General features: G+C 38.6%; 3 protein-coding genes across 4 annotated transcripts; 1 reads left to right on the top strand and 2 right to left on the bottom strand.

Annotated features, from left to right (window-relative positions):
• The first annotated feature begins 534 nt into the window (after positions 1-534).
• On the top strand, positions 535-6,463 carry ccdc92 (coiled-coil domain containing 92). Of its 2 annotated transcripts, none has more exons than XM_020928218.2 (4): positions 535-671; positions 2,667-2,847; positions 3,511-3,552; positions 4,920-6,463. In XM_020928218.2, the coding sequence occupies exons 2-4, from the start codon at positions 2,712-2,714 to the stop codon at positions 5,729-5,731; spliced, it is 990 nt and encodes a 329-aa protein (XP_020783877.1). In that variant the 5' UTR covers positions 535-671; positions 2,667-2,711; the 3' UTR covers positions 5,732-6,463. The 2 variants fall into 2 exon arrangements, with proteins under 2 accessions (XP_020783877.1, XP_055017757.1); XM_055161782.1 differs by having other exon boundaries at positions 4,917-6,463.
• Positions 6,464-7,251: 788 nt separating this feature from the next.
• Positions 7,252-10,316, bottom strand: chmp7 (charged multivesicular body protein 7). Its single transcript, XM_020928326.2, has 10 exons — positions 9,752-10,316; positions 9,265-9,436; positions 9,009-9,194; positions 8,787-8,920; positions 8,660-8,708; positions 8,423-8,542; positions 8,261-8,359; positions 8,130-8,187; positions 7,837-8,058; positions 7,252-7,767 (listed from the first exon to the last, which is right to left on the bottom strand). Exons 1-10 carry the CDS (start codon positions 9,994-9,996, stop codon positions 7,715-7,717), a joined length of 1,338 nt encoding a protein of 445 aa, XP_020783985.1. The 5' UTR covers positions 9,997-10,316; the 3' UTR covers positions 7,252-7,714.
• Positions 10,317-11,422: 1,106 nt separating this feature from the next.
• lgi3 (leucine-rich repeat LGI family, member 3) lies at positions 11,423-17,712 on the bottom strand. The gene is made up of 9 exons (XM_020928361.1): positions 17,513-17,712; positions 16,460-16,531; positions 15,217-15,288; positions 13,335-13,406; positions 13,135-13,206; positions 12,892-13,061; positions 12,449-12,613; positions 12,283-12,373; positions 11,423-12,152 (listed from the first exon to the last, which is right to left on the bottom strand). The coding sequence occupies exons 1-9, from the start codon at positions 17,710-17,712 to the stop codon at positions 11,423-11,425; spliced, it is 1,644 nt and encodes a 547-aa protein (XP_020784020.1).
• Between the last annotated feature and the right edge of the window lie 893 nt (positions 17,713-18,605).

Raw genomic sequence — 18,605 nt, 5'->3', positions numbered from 1 at the left:
AAGTACTAAGAGTAAAGTATTCGGGGAAACTACTCCTCAAGTAACTTAAGTTAAAAGTAACTGGACGAAACATCTGATTTGTCATGTAAAGTACTCATGTCTGGTATTTTCACAGTGGGAAGAAAGTACAATATCAGATTAAATTACACCCGACTAGTTTATGTTCATCGTTATAAAATGTGTTGGTATCTGTTGGAGCTGCTTTTAAAAAAATAAATAAATCTTGCCACAAGATGGCAGCATTGTGAAATGCAGATCATTCAGTTGCTATGGTGATGACGCTGTTCTTAAATTGGACCTTCTACTTTACAAATTTACTGTCAGAATGTAAGTTGAACATCTTAGAAAATCTATAAGTATAGATTTCAGTTGACTGTAGCTTGTCTTTCGAACTAGTAAACGTTTAAATTATCAATCAAATGCTCCGTCCTGTACTGTACCCGGCTTCCCATAATGCACCGCTTTATTTTGTCTCGTATCTCAGGGAGATGATCGGGGTCTGACCAGCCCTCCTCTCCTTTCGCCTGCCAAAGTGAATCCCTCTCAGCATCCATCCCTGACAGAGATGCCAGACAGGAAAAGATGCCCTTAGCCGCTCAGGCTTTCATTACTTTATGCAAAATTGAATGAGCACCTTGAAGAAATTCGACGATTCTATTTTTATCCCAAAGGTAAGCACCGAGGTAGCGTTAATGAACTGCTGCAGCCTCTTTAGCTATCCATGCTAACTGTAAGCTAGCTCTAATGTGGACACCTCCTATATTTGTATACATTTTCACGAAAGACAGGTAAATATGTGTTTGGGTATTTTAGGGTGTCTGACTCTTTTACTTTGACCTCCCGGAGACTTAATACAGCTGTTTTTATTGATGTCACTGGATCGTAACAGTTTGTTACTGTTTGCTATTTTTCACGTCTATGTTAACATTGTTGAAGGACACTTTATTTAATTCTTAAACAATGTTCAGTTAGATTACACATATACTAATAAGATACTAGAATACGTGTGCCTTCATACGCTGTTGTTAGATGTTATTTGGAGTTTCTAACGGTGTGTACATTGTTTTGGGCTGGACAGCTCCTCCCTTTGACGATTTTTCCCTTGACAACTGCAAGGACAGTGTATGATCAGAGCAAACACGCCACACGAGTCCACCAGCAGTGGGCCTATATCGTGCTATACAAAGTGGAGATCGGTTCTGCTAACAGCTGCAGAAAAATAAAAAGGGTCATTATCTGAGCAGGATGCCCTTGGACAAGTTTACAACGTCATGTGAAGTAATGAGCTGCCGACCCTCTGCTCGAAGCAGCGGTGTCTTTCGGGTGCTGTCCGCAATGCAGGTGCTGAAATTTAAAGTGCTGGAAGAATAGAGCATCTCTCCGTTCACAAACAAACCGGTCTGTGACATTATAACCATGCACATAGCATCTGTTACGTGGGAACGTTTTTCATAACATGTTTTGATGAAAGGTAACGTTAAATGCGATATATGTCTACACCTGGAGACGTCTGTTTCTAATCAACACAATATACTCTATTAAAACACACACACATAATACAAACATAAGCAGTGCTTCCAGTTTTGTCATGTTATTCATAATCAACTGGCTATGGCTTGTGTTTCTTGCTGCTACTCATTGAATATTTATAGGAACTTTATGGGAAAATGTTGAAAGATTGAGAAATAAAACACAGTGATATTTTTTTAAGAATAAACCGCTCTTGTTTTGCATATCATTTAAAGAGAGACATTTGTATATTAATTTGTATTTACATCATTTCAGATAACACCAATCATGACATTGTTGTTATTGAGGCTGGTTGAGATCACAACTCTGCAAATTGGAAAGCATCAATCTATTCTAGGAATGGGTAGGGATGAGAGAATGGCTTGCAATGCGGACTTTACCGGAAGGACCTGACATTAGTCATCCATAATAGATAATCCTTCAGTAGTTATGACACACTCCCCTGGAATATGGGCCATTTTTTATTTATGTTTTTTTTACTTTTTCCATAAATTTGTTAATGTTCAAACAAAGAAGGAGGAAGTTGTCCACTCAAGTATTGTGGAATATATTATTTATGTTACTAAGCTGATGATGTAAGAGTTAGGAACGCTCTGATGTTTTATTGAAGCACTCTTGCATATGGAGCATAGGCCTTATAAGAATTTGTGCTCTCTTGACTGAGCTGTTGCAGTCTGCGAGACTGTAGAAATAAATATCAAATGTTTTTCCTTCCCCTATGTAGAAGTAACAGGGAAAGGGATGGCAGAAGGTGTTCTAATGGCTGAGAGGAAGCAGTCCAATTTTAGCCACATCCAGTAATTTTGTGTTCAGCGATATGACCTCAAATCAATAATAGGCAATAATAGCAGTAATAGTCTAGCTCTCTAATGCATATTGTAACACTTGTAGTCAGGCAGTAGTGTTTACTATTCAGTTAATCTCTGATAATTGATTTAGTATTCTGTCTTTTTACAGTTTTATGCATGAATATTTGTTAATTATTCATGTTATGTATCAATGCTTTAAGTCGAGAGGTGTAAGGTACAGGTTCACTTTTTGTGATACAAGAAATATCCAGAAGAAGAGCCTTCACACTTCCATTTCTAACTTGACTTCTTTTTCTCTGTTTGTATGTCCATTCCTCCTGTCAACAGTGTCTTTAAGTTGCTAGGCTGCTATTTGGTGAAGCATAATCAACCATGGCATCTGCAAATGTTAGCCTGGAAAATCAGCTTCACAGTGCACAGAAAAACCTGCTGTTCCTCCAGCAGGACCATGCCAACACTTTAAAGGGACTGCACGCTGAGATACGTAGGCTGCAACAACAGTGCACTGGTAGGTTCTCTTGAAATTTATGTCTGATTTGGCACCAGAAGCATATAAATTTTGAATGATAGTGTTAGTTTGCTGTTCAATGTGTTGAATTCAAAGGAGTCATAGTAGTTTAAAAAGTCTTAAAAAATAAATAAAATAACAAGACGCTTTTCAAGTAAATGAGTCAGATTTGATTTTCTTAAATTAATGAATGCAGAGCCATATTTAAGACTAAGAGTGACAAGTACAGCAGTGGCTAAAGTTGATTTTAACATCTGTGGCTCTGCCTAAGATGAGGTTTATAAGACTAACAATTATTGATTGGCATTGCTCTGTCTCGCATCAAATCCTTCCTAAAATGTTTTGTTGAAAGGCAGAGGAAAAGATAATATGCACTCCACTCCCTTGTTGCTGAACTGCAAAAATGTGTATTGATTATTCCAACACTGTAATTTGAACCATGTAAAGATGCTCACAGAAACACAGGACAAGTGGAGTTTCAGATCTGAATTCTTGTATCACTGACAAACCTGCTCTTAAATCTACCATTGAACTCTGTAATCTTTTCACTTTCAAATTCAGAACTATGGATTTAAAAAAAACTCCTTTTAGTGTTGATCTGCTCTTTCTGTATCCTGTGAACTCTGAGTTGCTATGTCCTCAAAGCCTCCTCTCTGTCCACAGACCTGACATATGAGCTCACCGTGAGGAGCTGTGATCCCTCAGGTAACACCCACCTCATCACACTGAACTATGGACAACATTTTGAGCGACAGCCATATATTTAAGTACTGGAACTGTAAATGACCAAACATGGACATTTAGACCTAGACCTATCTGCTTTAGTATGTGTCATGTATGTAACATAACATTGCATTAAATAGTTTTCTTTTTCGTTGAGTTATCATTTTGTGTTGCCTTCAAGAGCAGGAGCTCAGGAGCCCCAAAACAGCCAAGCAACTAATCCTGTAAAATCACATTTAATTGTTCTCATTTTAGTAGTTTCAAACAGGGTAATAATAGCCCCAGGGAATCCAGACCTCCACTTTGGGAGCCACAGATCTAAAGGACACCAATTGTGACAGAGGGCAAATTAGATTAAATGAAGATTTAAAAAATCATTCTTAAAACAGGTAACTGGAAAATTCAGCCTTCTAAACAGATTTTAGAGGAATGCCACAGAAGCATTGCACTGTGGGACTCCCTGTGGTTAATTAGTATGGCGTTCCCACCCCTCACTGCCAGTCATACCTTTCCCACGTTTCTATGCGCAGGAGATGCACACACAACGTTTGACCAATCCATTGACTTGACTGTCCAGTCAGGGCAGACAGGGCCTCTTGCAATTTATTTACTGCCTTCGAGTGACCATAGGAATCTGTTTTACTGAGCAGCAGTACTGAACATAAAGCAGGCCATGGTCTTTCTGTATTGTTGTTATTAGCTGGTTTAGAAGTGAGCAGAGCTGTTAATGTCTCCTGCTGGCTGCACTATCATGTCAGTGTGAGACATTTCAGAGATTGGAGTGCAGGAAATGAGATTATCTGTCACAGTGCTAATGCACAACCTGCTTAGGCTAGCAGGGCTCAGCTGTTCTCGCTATGGTTAACATCTACAGTGCTCCTTTCCTGGGCTCCATCCTTCAGCATACAGAGCACTAATGTTTTTTTCTTTATATAGGCCTGTACTCTGAGAATGTATGGATACTGTGTGTGGGTGTGGTGTAGGTCAAAGCTATAAGTGAAATGTGAGACAGGAGCCCTTTCTCAACCACAAATGGCTCCCCATAGAATCATAGTGTCTCTCCCTGAAAGACTGTCCTGCCTCATGTCTGTGCCTGATGCACTAATTATTATTCTACTCTTGGTCTAGGCCTCTGGGTGTGTTTAAATTGCACATTTGTCTCGTATTTCTTTTCCAGGGCTGATCTTTCCCTTGATAATGTATTTCGACATGTTTCGCTAATATATCTCTATTTTTATTCTTTGCAGCTTAATTGTTGCTAAAAAAAAACACTATTGGCTATATGTTAACCTCAAATGTGTCTCTAATCAATTTTATAAACATAATCAACTAATTTTCTACTTTAGCAGACAGTGGTGAGGCCCGGTGCAGGGAGCTGCAGAGGAGGTGTGAAGAGCTGGAAGCAGAACTGAAGAAGAAGGAGGAGGAAAACACAGAGCTTCTGAGGGACCTGGAGCAAAAGAACGCCATGATCTCTGTGCTGGAGAACACAATAAAAGAGCGAGAGAAGAAGTATCTGGAGGAGCTGAAGATGAAGAGTCATAAACTGGCCGTTTTGTCGGGAGAGCTGGAGCAGAGGGCCAGCACCATCGCGTACCTCACCTCTCAGCTCCACGCCACAAAGAAGAAACTCCTGGCTGGCAGTTCCTCTGAGGTCAGTCCCAATGTCAGCCCTGTCACCTCCTACAAACCCACCCCTCCCCCAGCCAAAGACAGGCAGCCTGAAACCCCACGGCGCCGCATGAAGAAGAGCCTGTCCCAGCCACTGCACCCTGAGCTCACAGAGGTGTACCGTGCCGGACAGGAGGGGCGGAGAATGGTGCTGCGTGAGCCTGTAGACGCCATGCCTGACCCCACCCCCTTCCTTCAGGCTGGTAGGGACTCTCCTGAACCACAGATGCTGCGCGAACGTCCCTCTGTCATCCCTCCCATTGCACCCTCAGGCTCCATGGCGCCCTCTGTTGGTGCCACAGCCAGTCCTCGTCACAGCCCTGCACGGGACAGGCAGTACAGGGCACATGTCGGAGTGGCACACCGAATCCCCCTTGGAGTCCCCCCTGCCCCTGCCCCACCACAAGCCGAGCTGGAGACTCTGGCTGTGGACCAGGTCAATGAGGATAAGGTGGTCCGTAAACGCTCAGGTGTGGACCGGACAGTTTAAATCATTATGCACACATCTACTGTATACACTCAACTGTAGGAGCAGGAAGAAGCCTGACCCACTGTGTAGCTTGCTTTTTATGCAACACGCAATATTTAGAACAAAAAGAGAAAAAAATCACATTTGATTTTGGATACCTTAAAGACTGAAATGACTACTACAAAGCATGCCAAATGTTGCTGAACCACTGAGATCTTGTATCATACACTTACTTGCTTCTGCTTTTCAAAATTTAGTGGTGCATAAACCAGTTTTCAGCCAAAAATCAGCATCAGTGCCTCCTCAGTCGGCTCAACTGTAGACAAGCTGTGTAATGTAGTCCACGCTTAGTACTCCTCACGATATCACTGTATGTCTTTTCAAAACATATCAATATACAGTAGATACTTCTAATATTGGCAACTTCTTAGGGTAGATTTAAAGCAAATAATCTTTTCTTGACCTGTCTGACCTTAATGTTTGTGAAAACTGTATGTTATAGATATGAGCCGCATATTGTGCAATTGTTTGCTGTTCAGAATTTGTAATGCAGTATGAGCGGTGGAGATGAGAGTGGAGACTTGCATGTGTGAGATTGAGTGATACGAGGTGAAAATACATGGTTTGGACTGAACAATGTAAAATGATGGTATTTGTGATACCAGGGCATTTTTAAAAACACTGTAATTTTGTGATATTAATATAATTGTACTTTATAAAGCCCGTGCATTTTTAATGTTTTTTTTTTTTTATTTATTGTCTAAGGGAAATGACCTGGCACTAAACATGAACTCTATCAACATAGTATAACTGAATAATCTGCTTTTCACAGTCACTGTTCTTTGATGATCAACTCAATAAAGCAATGCTTTTGATTTCCCTTCTTGTCTTATTGTGTATTCATAATACAGCTCTGAGTAGTTTAAACCAGACTTAACTTTTTTTTGGGGACCCATATTTTAAAAGTCACAAACCTTCATGACCCAATAGACATTATTCATAAATCACAAAATAAAGGTGGATTTGACCATTATTGAACATTTATAAGAATATTTTTATTGTTGACAGAGTGATTGTGTCTGAACAATCAGTATTACTCAAGTTTTAAACAATGAAAAACTGTAAATGAACATGCAATCAAACTTATCCATAAGTCCCCTGGACATTAAATGTAGCCAATTTTTCTTTTCAGCATTCAATTGAGCAATATTGGAACAAAATAGTCAATAAAATAATTACCAAAAAAATAGAAATTAAACAAAACATATCTTAACATTTCAACATGTGTCAGAACTGTATATTGCAGACCTACATGCAGATCGTAACAAAGCAACCCCCAAAAAATCTCTTGCAATCCATCAGAGGGTCGCAACCCAGTCTTTGGGTTTAAACTACAGCCACAAGGTGTTCACAAATGTGAAACTTTTAAAAACGTATATTATTGAAATCAAATTTTTGTTTATAAAAAAAAAAAAAAAAAAAAAAAAAAGGTGACATTTATGAGGTTTATATGATTAAACTGTTTGGAAGGACAAAACAGATTAATGATTGAAATATTTTTTATTTTGATAGACATTTGGATAGGCAGGCATCCCACTCCACAGAGGTGAGAGGCAATGGCACTCAATAGTCATTGTTACAGTAAATCCTATTTGGCATATCTGATGTGCTTTTCTTTTATACTTAATAGTTATAAGGCCACTCAATATGCATTGTTGACAAATACATATACAAACATCCAACACCTTCAAACACAAACACAATGTGATAAGAGCAGCAAAACATTTCAATGAAGGCACTAAAGCCTGTTTAAAATAGCTACATTTAGCTTGGGTAAATATCAATTTTAAATGCTTTTTGGTGTGCCTTCTTGATAAAAGCATAATTATTTTCCTGATTAAAAGTGCCTTGTTCTCATTTCTGATATTTTCACACTGTAGTAAACATTTCTTCTTGCTCAGATGTTTATGCTTATTTTACTGAAATAGACCTGGTCTCCATTTGCTACTGCGCAAACTCTAGTCTTTGGGCAGGTGAAGTTTTCTTTTGTTGTAAACCTAAACAAGGACAAACTGTTAGATATACCCTGCATTTTATTTACTAGAGCCATGCAGATGTGGACAGACCTGATTCAGCGAGGGTCAGATTATTAAGTTCCTCTTCCAGCTGCTCATCAGTGATGGTGAGGGGGCCGTGAGGCACAGCAGGCAGAGAGCTGAGCAGGTCTGAGACTGGTGTGGTTTGGGGCAGTCGGTCTGAGGGGACTTTAGGTAAACCTGGGGCTCTATCAGCCTGTGAATCGTCCAACAAAGACTTAAGCTCCTCCTCCAGGGCATCCATATCTTCATCTAAAACAAAATGGAATTACATTTACGTCTTGTTCATGCAAATTATAGATTATTTTATCAGCAAGACAAACCTGCCCCAGCCACGCCACTAGAGAGAGTCTGATTCACTTCGTCTTGAGTGTCACATAACTATTTAGAAGATAGAAAACATTTGCCATTATCAAAACACAAACTAGTCAATGTACTTCAGATAAATAGCCACCTCCTGGATTTGATCCACCAGGCTCTCAGCTCGCTCCACAGTCACATCCTTCAGAGAGAGTCTCAAAGCTGACACGCCAGCCTGATATGCTTGTATGACCTGCACACAGGACAATATTGCAGACTCACACCTGAAGATTATATAAATATTCACCTTTCTTACCATCTTATCGGTCTGTGACTGAGCTATTCTTTCCAGGATTCCTCTGATTGTCTCAAGTTTAGCAAATAAACTGTCAGCCTTTTTCTCAACTCTCTTACGCCCTCTCAGACATCTTAGGGCCTGTTTAACATACAGGGACACACAATTGTAGAATGTTATACAATTACACAAAAAACTTTATGCAATATGCAAACACTATTTTTAGACAAATTAAAAATTAAATATATTTAATCTAACCTGAGATTTCTTTCCTTCTCGAAGAAGAAGCCTTGCTTCATCTTTGCATCTGCAGGAAAATTAAGTAAATACAAATTTTTATCAAATTATTTGATGAAAATCTAATTTCATCTCTTTAAATGCATACTTCTCAGCCTCAATGCCCAATTTTTCCACCCGTTCTCCAAGAAGCTTCTCACTGCGCTGGAGCTGGTAGATGCCAATGTCTACGTCATTGACTGGAGAGACTCGATCCTGTCCAGGCTGAGTGAATTTAACAATCTGAATGGACAGAGTCAAACTAAATAGCATAAGTCTGTTTTAGAGACATTACACATGTGTGGAATACAACTATTTACTCATTGCACACCTTCTCTCCCTCGTGGATTGAGACCATCACTTGTTTGTCCCTCTGCAGCTGCAGTAAAGCCATGCACAGGGTGCTCTCATCAGCACATATATCAGCTGAGAGGGTACACAACTCTTGAAATGAGAGGACTGAAGAGTTTGAAAGCTCACTGCTGCGATAAGCTCGAAGTAATTCAGACGCTTTCTCCTAGTAAAAAGATGGCATAAAATGTATTAGAATTACCATTCAGTCCACAGCAAAGATGTCTTGGCCTCACCTTAACTAGTTCAATGACAACAAATGACTCCTCTAAAGGCACACGGCTGCTTCCCAGAAGAGTAGAGAAAGTCCATTTGAGCGGCTTTACTAACAAAAGACCCACGCCCCACGACAGCCAGCCACTGTCCACACTGGCAGCAAACTCTGACTCCCTCTGAAGCTTGCCACTCCTAAAAATATAAAAACAACACAATTAGTGACAACTGGCTGAATTAGGAATGACAAATATTTCCAATGATTCTCTTTCCGCAAAAATGCCCCACTCAACTAGCTTACAAGGTACATAAATTACATGTGTGGTCTTCTAACTCCTTTGATCATACATTCACTGTACATCTTCAAATCTAAAATAAACCATCTGGCCTTGCTCTGCAAAACTGTCCCTTATATGTACTTTTAATCCTTAAGTGTGAAACGTCAGTGTTTATATACTTATAAAATCTATTGTCAAACATGCCTACCTACTTAGAAGTGAGGACTCATACCTGGCCATAGATTGGAGCACTGTAGGTAGACCAAGTGGACATTTCTCTTTCCTCCTGAAGGTTTTGTTGAGGTCTTGCAGGTTGACACAGACTGAACCCCTGTCTCTACAGCTCTGTGTAATTAGAGCTGTCCAGAAGTCCATCTTACTGTCCCAGTCCGTGGTGTTCACTTCTCTGTTATCCTTAAACTCGGAAAAAAGAAAATTCATCCGCTCGTCATCATCCCACTCAGGCGGCAGGGGCATTTTGGTGTCTGTAGATATTTGCAGTGATGGATTAAAACTTCTACAATGTCAGTTTTTGTTTTGACTGCTACTCTAGTCACTTAGCTAGCTTAGCCTTTCGAGCAGTAGCTCCGGGTAGGAAATTACCCCTAGCCTCAGTATTAATTCAGCAATAAATTAGCACATGCTGCTTACAAACCGAGCCATGGTAGTCATTCTATGACATGCGTGATGACCTCATCACTGCGCTGATAAACTTTGATAAAATGTTGAAATAGCGTAAACGATGCAATGTCAACAACGACATTTAGCCGCGTTTGGGAAGGAATACAGTTCCGACGGAAGGGGCGGTGCTAACTGTTCCAACCTATGGCTAAACTTTACGCGCATCAGTAGCGCGCATGTATCTCTATGATCCCACCGCGCTTCAATGCAGCCAAATCATAAATGATTTCATTTTTATAGAGACAATACATATCACGAGTAATGTCAATGTAATAATGTTTTTTATTGTTTATTTATTTTTAACGTTTACTCTTATTAACAGAATACCCTTATTTAATTTCTGTTAATTAGGCCAATATTGTCACTTTGCCCGAATGGCAAAAATAAATTAGGCCATCACAATGAACATGCAATCTTTTCCATTTAGTTATTATGCATATTTAAGTATTTTAAGTAGATTATGGTAAAACTCAATTTATTTTAATCATTTGAGCCACCCTGACCCTTTCATTTGAGCTTACACAATGTGTGGGAAACAGTGCTCTTTATCTGCATATGTTTTATTGAAATTTCCATGCAAACTTAATAATGATGAATTTATATGTGGTTGACCACCACAACCACAAACAACTTTAAACACATTCATCAATCATCATTTCATTATTTTAGTCCACCACTCACACAAAACGATGACATAGCAGACGTGTAGCAAAAAATACACAGAAATAGCACTTTGTTGCACTATCTTATCTATATATTAGGCAATGTCATAACAGTCATGTTCACAGCTCTGATTCACAACTGCACACCAAACATCCTCAATTGTATTCACAGGTATAGGCTTAATTTTAATATATTTATAGAACCAAAGTATTGCAGCATTTGCTTGGGTGACAAATGTCATCTAGCATCATGCACTTTGTTCCACAGTTACACAGTAATTACAAACTCGTAGAGTATGCACATTTGGGATAAGAATTAGTAGATACCTATGCACAACATTGTTCACATTAGTCAGGTTAAGTAAGCTATAGCACATATGCTGCAATTGGCACTTACAGTAGGCTACATGTTAAAGACATGTTTCTGGTGTTTAATTGTTACAGGAGACAGTGCATATTTATCCAAATATTAACACAACTTGCCTTTCTTGTTTACAACTTTTGCCATTTTAATTTATTTGGCACATGTTCAATGTAATATTTTGTCTGTCTTTACCTCCCTACTTGGCACTGAGATCTACCAATAGGTGCTGATAGGCCAAGGTGTTGCCTTTGAAACTGGCTGCCAGCAAAATGTCCTTGTTGTCCACGGATATCAAGCTAAATGCACGTGGTGCTCTCATGTTAAGCTCCTGGAAAGGCTGGAAGCGCTGAGTAAGGTCATCCCACAAGTACACCCTGGAGAAGGAGAAATCACTGCCCAGGATCAGGTACTGTCTTGGGCCTACAGTGAATGGATACACCACCATTGAACCACGGGATGGAAGAGTCTGGATCTCCACAAAACGCTGTCCTTCCCAACGCATGATTTTAGAGTCACCAATAAAACGAGTAAGGCAAAGATACAAGGCTCTCCTTACCCAAAAGTGCTTCACCATCTGTACATCAGCCATTTCTGTAATCTGGGAGTGGAAAGTGAACTGCTTTTGGCTAGGGTTCCACTGGTAGATTATTGGGGGCTGTGAGGCACTAGACAGGATTAGGTGAGGCTTTCCCCCTGCGTCAATGAACTCCACGTGGGTGTCCCGGTGCCAGGGGTGAAGGGACTGGTGAGAGTAGAAGCCATTGCTGTTCCATCTGTAAATGCTGGTGGAGCCAGCTTTGGAACTGTCTGCGACCACGAAATACCACTCTCCGTCCAGTAGGAAGGTCTCCACAAAGTTGGGTTTGCGCACTCGAGTGGTGTCAATGTCCTGGATTTTGATAAAACGCTGAGGGGCCTCTTCCCATCTGAATTATCGATGTCAATAAAAAACGATAATATATTAGGTCACATAAACTTTTCATATTATTAAATACAAAGCAAATGCGCAGATCTAACTAATCTAAATGTAACACTAAAGTGTAGTACAAATCTTACTTGTAAATATGAGATCCACCAAACAACTGGGCCACTACCATGTGCAGAGTGTTATTTATCACCACCGGTTTGCAGTACACAGCAGAGCGAGCTGTAGGAATGTCACATAAAAACATTACAAGTAGCTGATTTAAGACATAGCATTTATGTAGTAGATAAATCTTACAGGTGATGTTGTGAAACTTCCTGAAGACCATCTCCACATGGTCCCACACATAGACAGTGCAGTATCCTGAATCAGGCTGAGCAAACGTCACAAACTGATCATCATTGAAGTCATAGGACTCCACTGACACTGAGTGGAAGGGGAAGGATTCATACACTGCAAAATCTACAAGGAGGAAATACAAAAGCTTGATCTGATTTCGTCCACTTTGGGATGAGTACCACCACCTGCAAGGGTTTCTTATTAGATGTAGTGAAGCTTGTTTATATATTTTTCAGGGCTAAATGCTTGCTTGGCTATAGACATTTATTTCCTTTACATCACTGTTTTAGCTTATCTCTGGTCTAGTGCATATATTGTTCTTATTGTTTTTTTAGAGATTCATATAAATAAAATGATTACATATGAATAAAATATTGGCCATTGGCCCACTATAGCCATACCAGCGCTGATGCAGTTGAAGTCTCGTGGTGTAAGGTCGTGGACTCTCCGCCCCTGGAACTCAAAAGGGCTGGCACAGTAAACAGCAGGAACTGTGGTATTGGTTTTCTCAATCCAGTCCACGAGCCACTTGATTTTACAGTCACAAAGGAAAGAATTCCCTCGCAAGTCTCTGATGATTCATAAAAAGCAACATGAAGACAAATGTGACACAGAATTGTGATACATTCAATTGGCAAACTTACAAATCAGTCAGAATGTCAAGGTTTTTAAAGAGGTCTCTTGGGAGCGTCTGTAGGTTGTTGTTTGAAAGAGAACTGGAAAAACAGAAAAAGACAAAACTGTGACATTTATCAAGACAATGTCATGACAGTTTAGATTTTACTCTTATAAAAGGACCAAAATAAAGTGAAATGCAAGTTTATTCATTGATAAAAATACTCACAGGTGTGTCAGTGATTTTAATCCTCTAAAGGTGTACTTTGAAAGAGACTGGATATCATTATTCTCAATAAATCTGTGAAAAAAGAAAATCACATATCCTAGTTCATCAGCAATAAAGATGTAGTCGTATTTGACCTGCAGCCACTTAGTAGCTAACATGGCACACATCAGATTGATATTACAATGCTAAATATTACAGTGGAAGTGGTAAGCTCAGTGGTAGCCATGTGATTCTTGTGAGTTCGATCCATCAAAATTTCCAACAATTCAGCTTGCAGTTTAGTAGCCAGTTCATCTCATGAGAAGCCAATAGCTAGCCACTAACATGTCCATCAATAATACAATATTGGCATTTAAAAGGATGAATAATTATGCAACCCAAAAACATGCACCATAGGTAGGTAAAAAATCCTCCAACTAACGAAGTCCTGACCAAGTGTAGCAACAAGATTATGGGGATGAGTCCCCTGGTCTCACATGTGCTGCCCATTGCTCCTCAAAGATGGGTCAAATGCAGAGGACAATTTCCCTAGGTGGACAATAAAGTACTAAAAAAAATTATTTAAAAAAACATCCCAGCAAATGACTGGACAGCTCATACTGTACACTGGATATTATTTGGTTCTTTTAAGGGCAAACTCGGATGTGAGGGCGCAGATGTAATACTGTCAGCATCATTTGATCTAGGCTGGCACTGGTTTTGTCTGTACACCAGATCATCATCAGGAAAATAAAGCAGTAGCGTTTCTGAAGCTGTTTGAGAAGATGGAGCTATTAGCATTCACAGTGGGTTGTGCTGGTTATGGCTTCGATGCAGATGTCTGATGGGCTGCAGCTAAAGCCCCACAGAGAAAAGGAAGGAGCACAGTGCAATCCAAGTCATCAGCTAACTACTTTATAGGCCTCATCAATTCACACAATGGCATACTCAGCTTTATCACAGCACACAGAGACAGCAGGGGTGAATTCAGTTTACTAGTGGCTTTCTTTGCCAGACAACAGCTAATAATAAAAGTTTACCTCCTTGTCAAATCAGGACAAACGTGTCTTGGGAAAAGTGTTCATTGGGGATTTAGTATTCATTCCTTTTAATATTCAAAATTGTTATGTAAGGATAACAATTTTTATCATATATTAAAAATCTTCATACAAAAATAAAAAATACAAATGGAACATAATTCATTCATTGAAAGTTTGGTTAAAAGTGAATTAAGCAGTTTGTAATTTCATTTAATTTCAAATTTACATGTCTTAAAGGGCCCATAATACGCTATTTTCTGATCTATGTTATTGTTAAAAATGAAAAAATGCTACAAAAAATAGAAAAAAAAATACATGGGAAAAAAAGTGCCCAAATGTAACAGTCATAAAGTTGTTTCCTCACCACAAACATACCTAGAGTTGTGTTTTGTTTCATTCACACATGTTTAAAACACAAACCCTGCATATTGTATTTAAGACACGTTCTTCTTTGAAACTCAAAATACCCTGTTCTACCTTGTGATATCATGTGGTAATACAGGAAGTGCTCCACTGTGTTTTTAAACTCCATAAACCTTCACTAGAATCATTTAAATAATTTCAGTCCTGGAATTGCCAATCACTACTTAACTAAAGGTAAAAGGAGCTGTTCACTTGAAAACTACAGCTTCATGATATCATAAAGTGGAACAGAGTATTTTGAGCTTTGGATGTAGACAGACTAAAAAAACAGGATTACTCAAACATGTGTGAATGAAACAAAACACAATTCCAGGATGTTTTTGAGCAGGTAACAACATTATAATACAACTAAAAGCTCACAAGACTCAGTTTTGTGTAATATAGGCCCTTTAAATGATGATATTGGCATCTACTGTTGTATTGCATATGATGGTACCTACAAGTACTGAAGGTGAGACAGTCCAGCAAAGGCATCATCATTTATCATGGTAAATGTGTTGGAGTTGAGAAGTCTGCAACAAATACAAATACAGATCATTGCAAAGTTGTAATAAATTCCACTATGATCTTAACACACATTTTACTGCTGCACATTTTAGAGATTCTTTTTGCATAATAGTTCTCAGTGTCTGCAATGCATTCTGTTTTTGTAAAAAGGAATAAAATTAGATGAAAATGATTTAAAACTGTAGCCATCCTTAAGTATTTTGAACAAAACAATTTTAATAGTTTTTATTATATTTAAATAGTTCACAATTGAATGTCATCACCTATTTTATAGGATGTGAGGGCAAATGTTTAGAGGTTTTTAAATACTTCTAGCTTTTCTTTACAGGTGCACTACATAACTTTTTGGTTGGGGATCCATCGCCTGTTTGTTTTGGCTTTATACCTCAAAAATACCTAGAAAATCAGACATTCTGACTGTCAGCGGGGCTGCCTCTCTAGATCTGACCTGTAAATCGGTCTGGTGTGGTCTCTATGAAGATAGAAAGGTTTAATATCATAATGTGAAACTTTCCAAACAAAACAATAACATCTCCATAAAGAAAAGCATTTGACGGACCCTCCACCAGAAAAGTTGCACTTGTAAGTTTGATGGCTGATGTTATTTACTGTTACAGTTTGTGGAAATATGAGCCTTTTACATCCTAATTTGCATATACTTGAATGCTTGATTATGTTGCAGTATACCCAAATTAACCAGCAGATTTTAACTGTGTTCATGTTTATAATTGATAAAAGCAATAAATGAAATAATACATCCAAATTTAAACATTATGAGTTCATAATATCATTTTACAAACTGGTGACAGCAGCAGAAAACAGACTTTGGAGGACACAGTCAGTCCTTTGTGCTTTGAAACAGGGCTGGTGACAATGCCCCTATTACTGGGCCAGTTATTACTGCTATGTCACCACTGTTTTCACTAACCATTCATTCAAGTAGCATTCAAGAGGCTCAAGTGTTGTTTTTGTTACTGTAAACAAAAACTGTATATGACAATGCAGTAAATACATCAAATCACGGTATGCACTATGCACTTTTCACAGATAATATGCACTTTTGCCCTGGCAATTGAATTAAGTTTGTTTAAAAGAGAACTGTGCCTGAAATGATGCATGTAACTTGTATTTCAATAATGTAATAGTCTGTATACCTTTGACTCAGTTCATACTTACAAAAACTGCAGTAGTGTAAGATGTGAGAAGGCTCCCTCTGGAATTGTCGTAAAAGCTGCATTCACCATTGTCCTGTCAAACATAACAATATGAAGGTTGCCAAATAAAAATAACACATTTGCTGCAAAAAAAAAACAAACAAACAAAAAACATCAAACATCAAACATAATAGCACATTTCATATTTCTAGCCTTGTTGCCTGATTATTCTTATATAGCCTTATGTAAGTTCTAGGAAGGTGACACTTAATTAAAACTAAGCCATAACTTCCATTGTTCTTTTTTTATTACTGTCATAAATATGTGCCAGTGGTGTTTCATTTCCCATGCCCAATTAGACTAATATTCATTTCACAAGCCACGACATCAAGTGACAGGGCCTTTATGAGATCCGAACACATAAAACTCTCCCTTTCATTATGTATGCTCCATTTAGTGTACTTCTGTAGCTGTAGAAGATTGAATCTCTCAAAGGGAGAGCTGCAGCAGAGAGGATGGATCTATTGTTAGAATTACTCCCTGGAGTTTAACACATTTCACCGCTGCACTTCTTAAGACTCATTTTGCATAGTAGTTTTCAGTGTGTCTACAATGCATTCTGTTTTTGAAGAAAAATTTATAAAATCACATGATAATTTAAAAGTGTACCCATCCTTAAGTATTTTAAACAAAACAATAGTATTATTAGTATAATTTCATTATATTTAAATAGTTCTGAATGTAATGGCATCATGTATTTATGGGATGAGGTGGGGTGAGGTGAAATGTTAGCATTAGCAGTTTTTCAAAACTTTTACTTGTTTAGGTTTGATGGCTGAGTTTATTTAGTGTTTACTCTTGGGTCTATCACATACTAACTGGTGTATGTTTGAATATTTGATTGTGTTATGGTCTACCTAAATTAACCAGCAGATTTAAAAATGTATTTTTTATCTTAAAATCAGACTGACATTCTAAACAGTCTATAGGTATCTTTTATAATCAGCTTGCCTTCAAACATTCATTTGTGACTACCAGTTAGGCTCTGACTGTTTAGAGAAACAGATAAACTCACAGAGAGATGATGCCAGGTGGGAAGCTCTTGGGGATGGCTTTGGTGTCCACGCAGAAAGCACTGTCTTTGGTGCAGGAGCAGGTAGCTGGGCAGCGAGGGATCTTGGCTTTCTTTGAGCTTGCTTCCTCCATGCACAACAGCAGGCAAAATACAACCACAACTAAAAGCCGTATCATCCATCTTGGTCCACACTCCAACATCCTTAAAGTTCTTCCTCAAGTTGACAGCCGGCTAGAATCACAGTGCTTGAGAAAAGAAAGGAGCGATGGAGAGAAAGAGAGAGGGAGGAGGCAGTGCGGTGGTATTGTGTGAATGTGGGTTTGATGGTGGTACCTCTCTGGTGCTGAGGAGGGCACACTGCAGGGATGACGAGCTCAAGGACCAGTGCGCTGCTTCGCTCACAATCAATAATTCACCGTCACATTTACACAAATGCAGAGGAGAGAGGAGAGAGGACAAAACACCAGTGCCAACTGCTGCACGCTGTAGATCACTTTTAGTGGCTGCGGCTGTAAAAGGCTCTTAGAATGCATTTGGGGTATTCAAAGCTGCTCTCATATTGTCGCCACTATACTGTTGCTTACTTGAGTACATAGCATGTCTGAATTTATTATATATCTAGATGTTTGTAAAGTTATTTTTTAGTGTCTAGCACTCTTCTTTATATTTGTTTATAAATTACCTTACTTGGTTGAACAATAGGGACATTGCATATTTGCAACTGCAGAATACAAAAGCAGTAGTGAATATGAAGATTCAAGGCTAAATAATCAAATAAAAAATGTGTTGTTAGTTTTTTCCTAAAAGGATTTCCTATTTTTTAGTTAAATAACAAAGTATTTGTATCATTTCTGTCACAGGAAAGTAGCAGCAATGTATATTATGCAGTCAAAATTAGAATGGAATATTACAATATAATTATTAAATAGTATCCAGCTCCATATAGCCTAATGCAGGATGCTTTGAAACTTGTTGTTATACCATACAACGCAAGACAATATGGTTCATTTGATTCATTAACTTAATTAGCCAGTAGTTATTTTGTTAAGTTTTTTCCTTTGCTTGTGAACTGTGGACTGTGCACGTCACAAAT

Source organism: Boleophthalmus pectinirostris, unplaced genomic scaffold (assembly GCF_026225935.1).
Source record: "Boleophthalmus pectinirostris isolate CB_2022bp ecotype Guang Dong unplaced genomic scaffold, ASM2622593v1 HiC_scaffold_4, whole genome shotgun sequence".
Lineage (NCBI taxonomy): Eukaryota > Metazoa > Chordata > Actinopteri > Gobiiformes > Gobiidae > Boleophthalmus > Boleophthalmus pectinirostris.
This window is presented reverse-complemented; position numbering and strand designations above follow the sequence as displayed.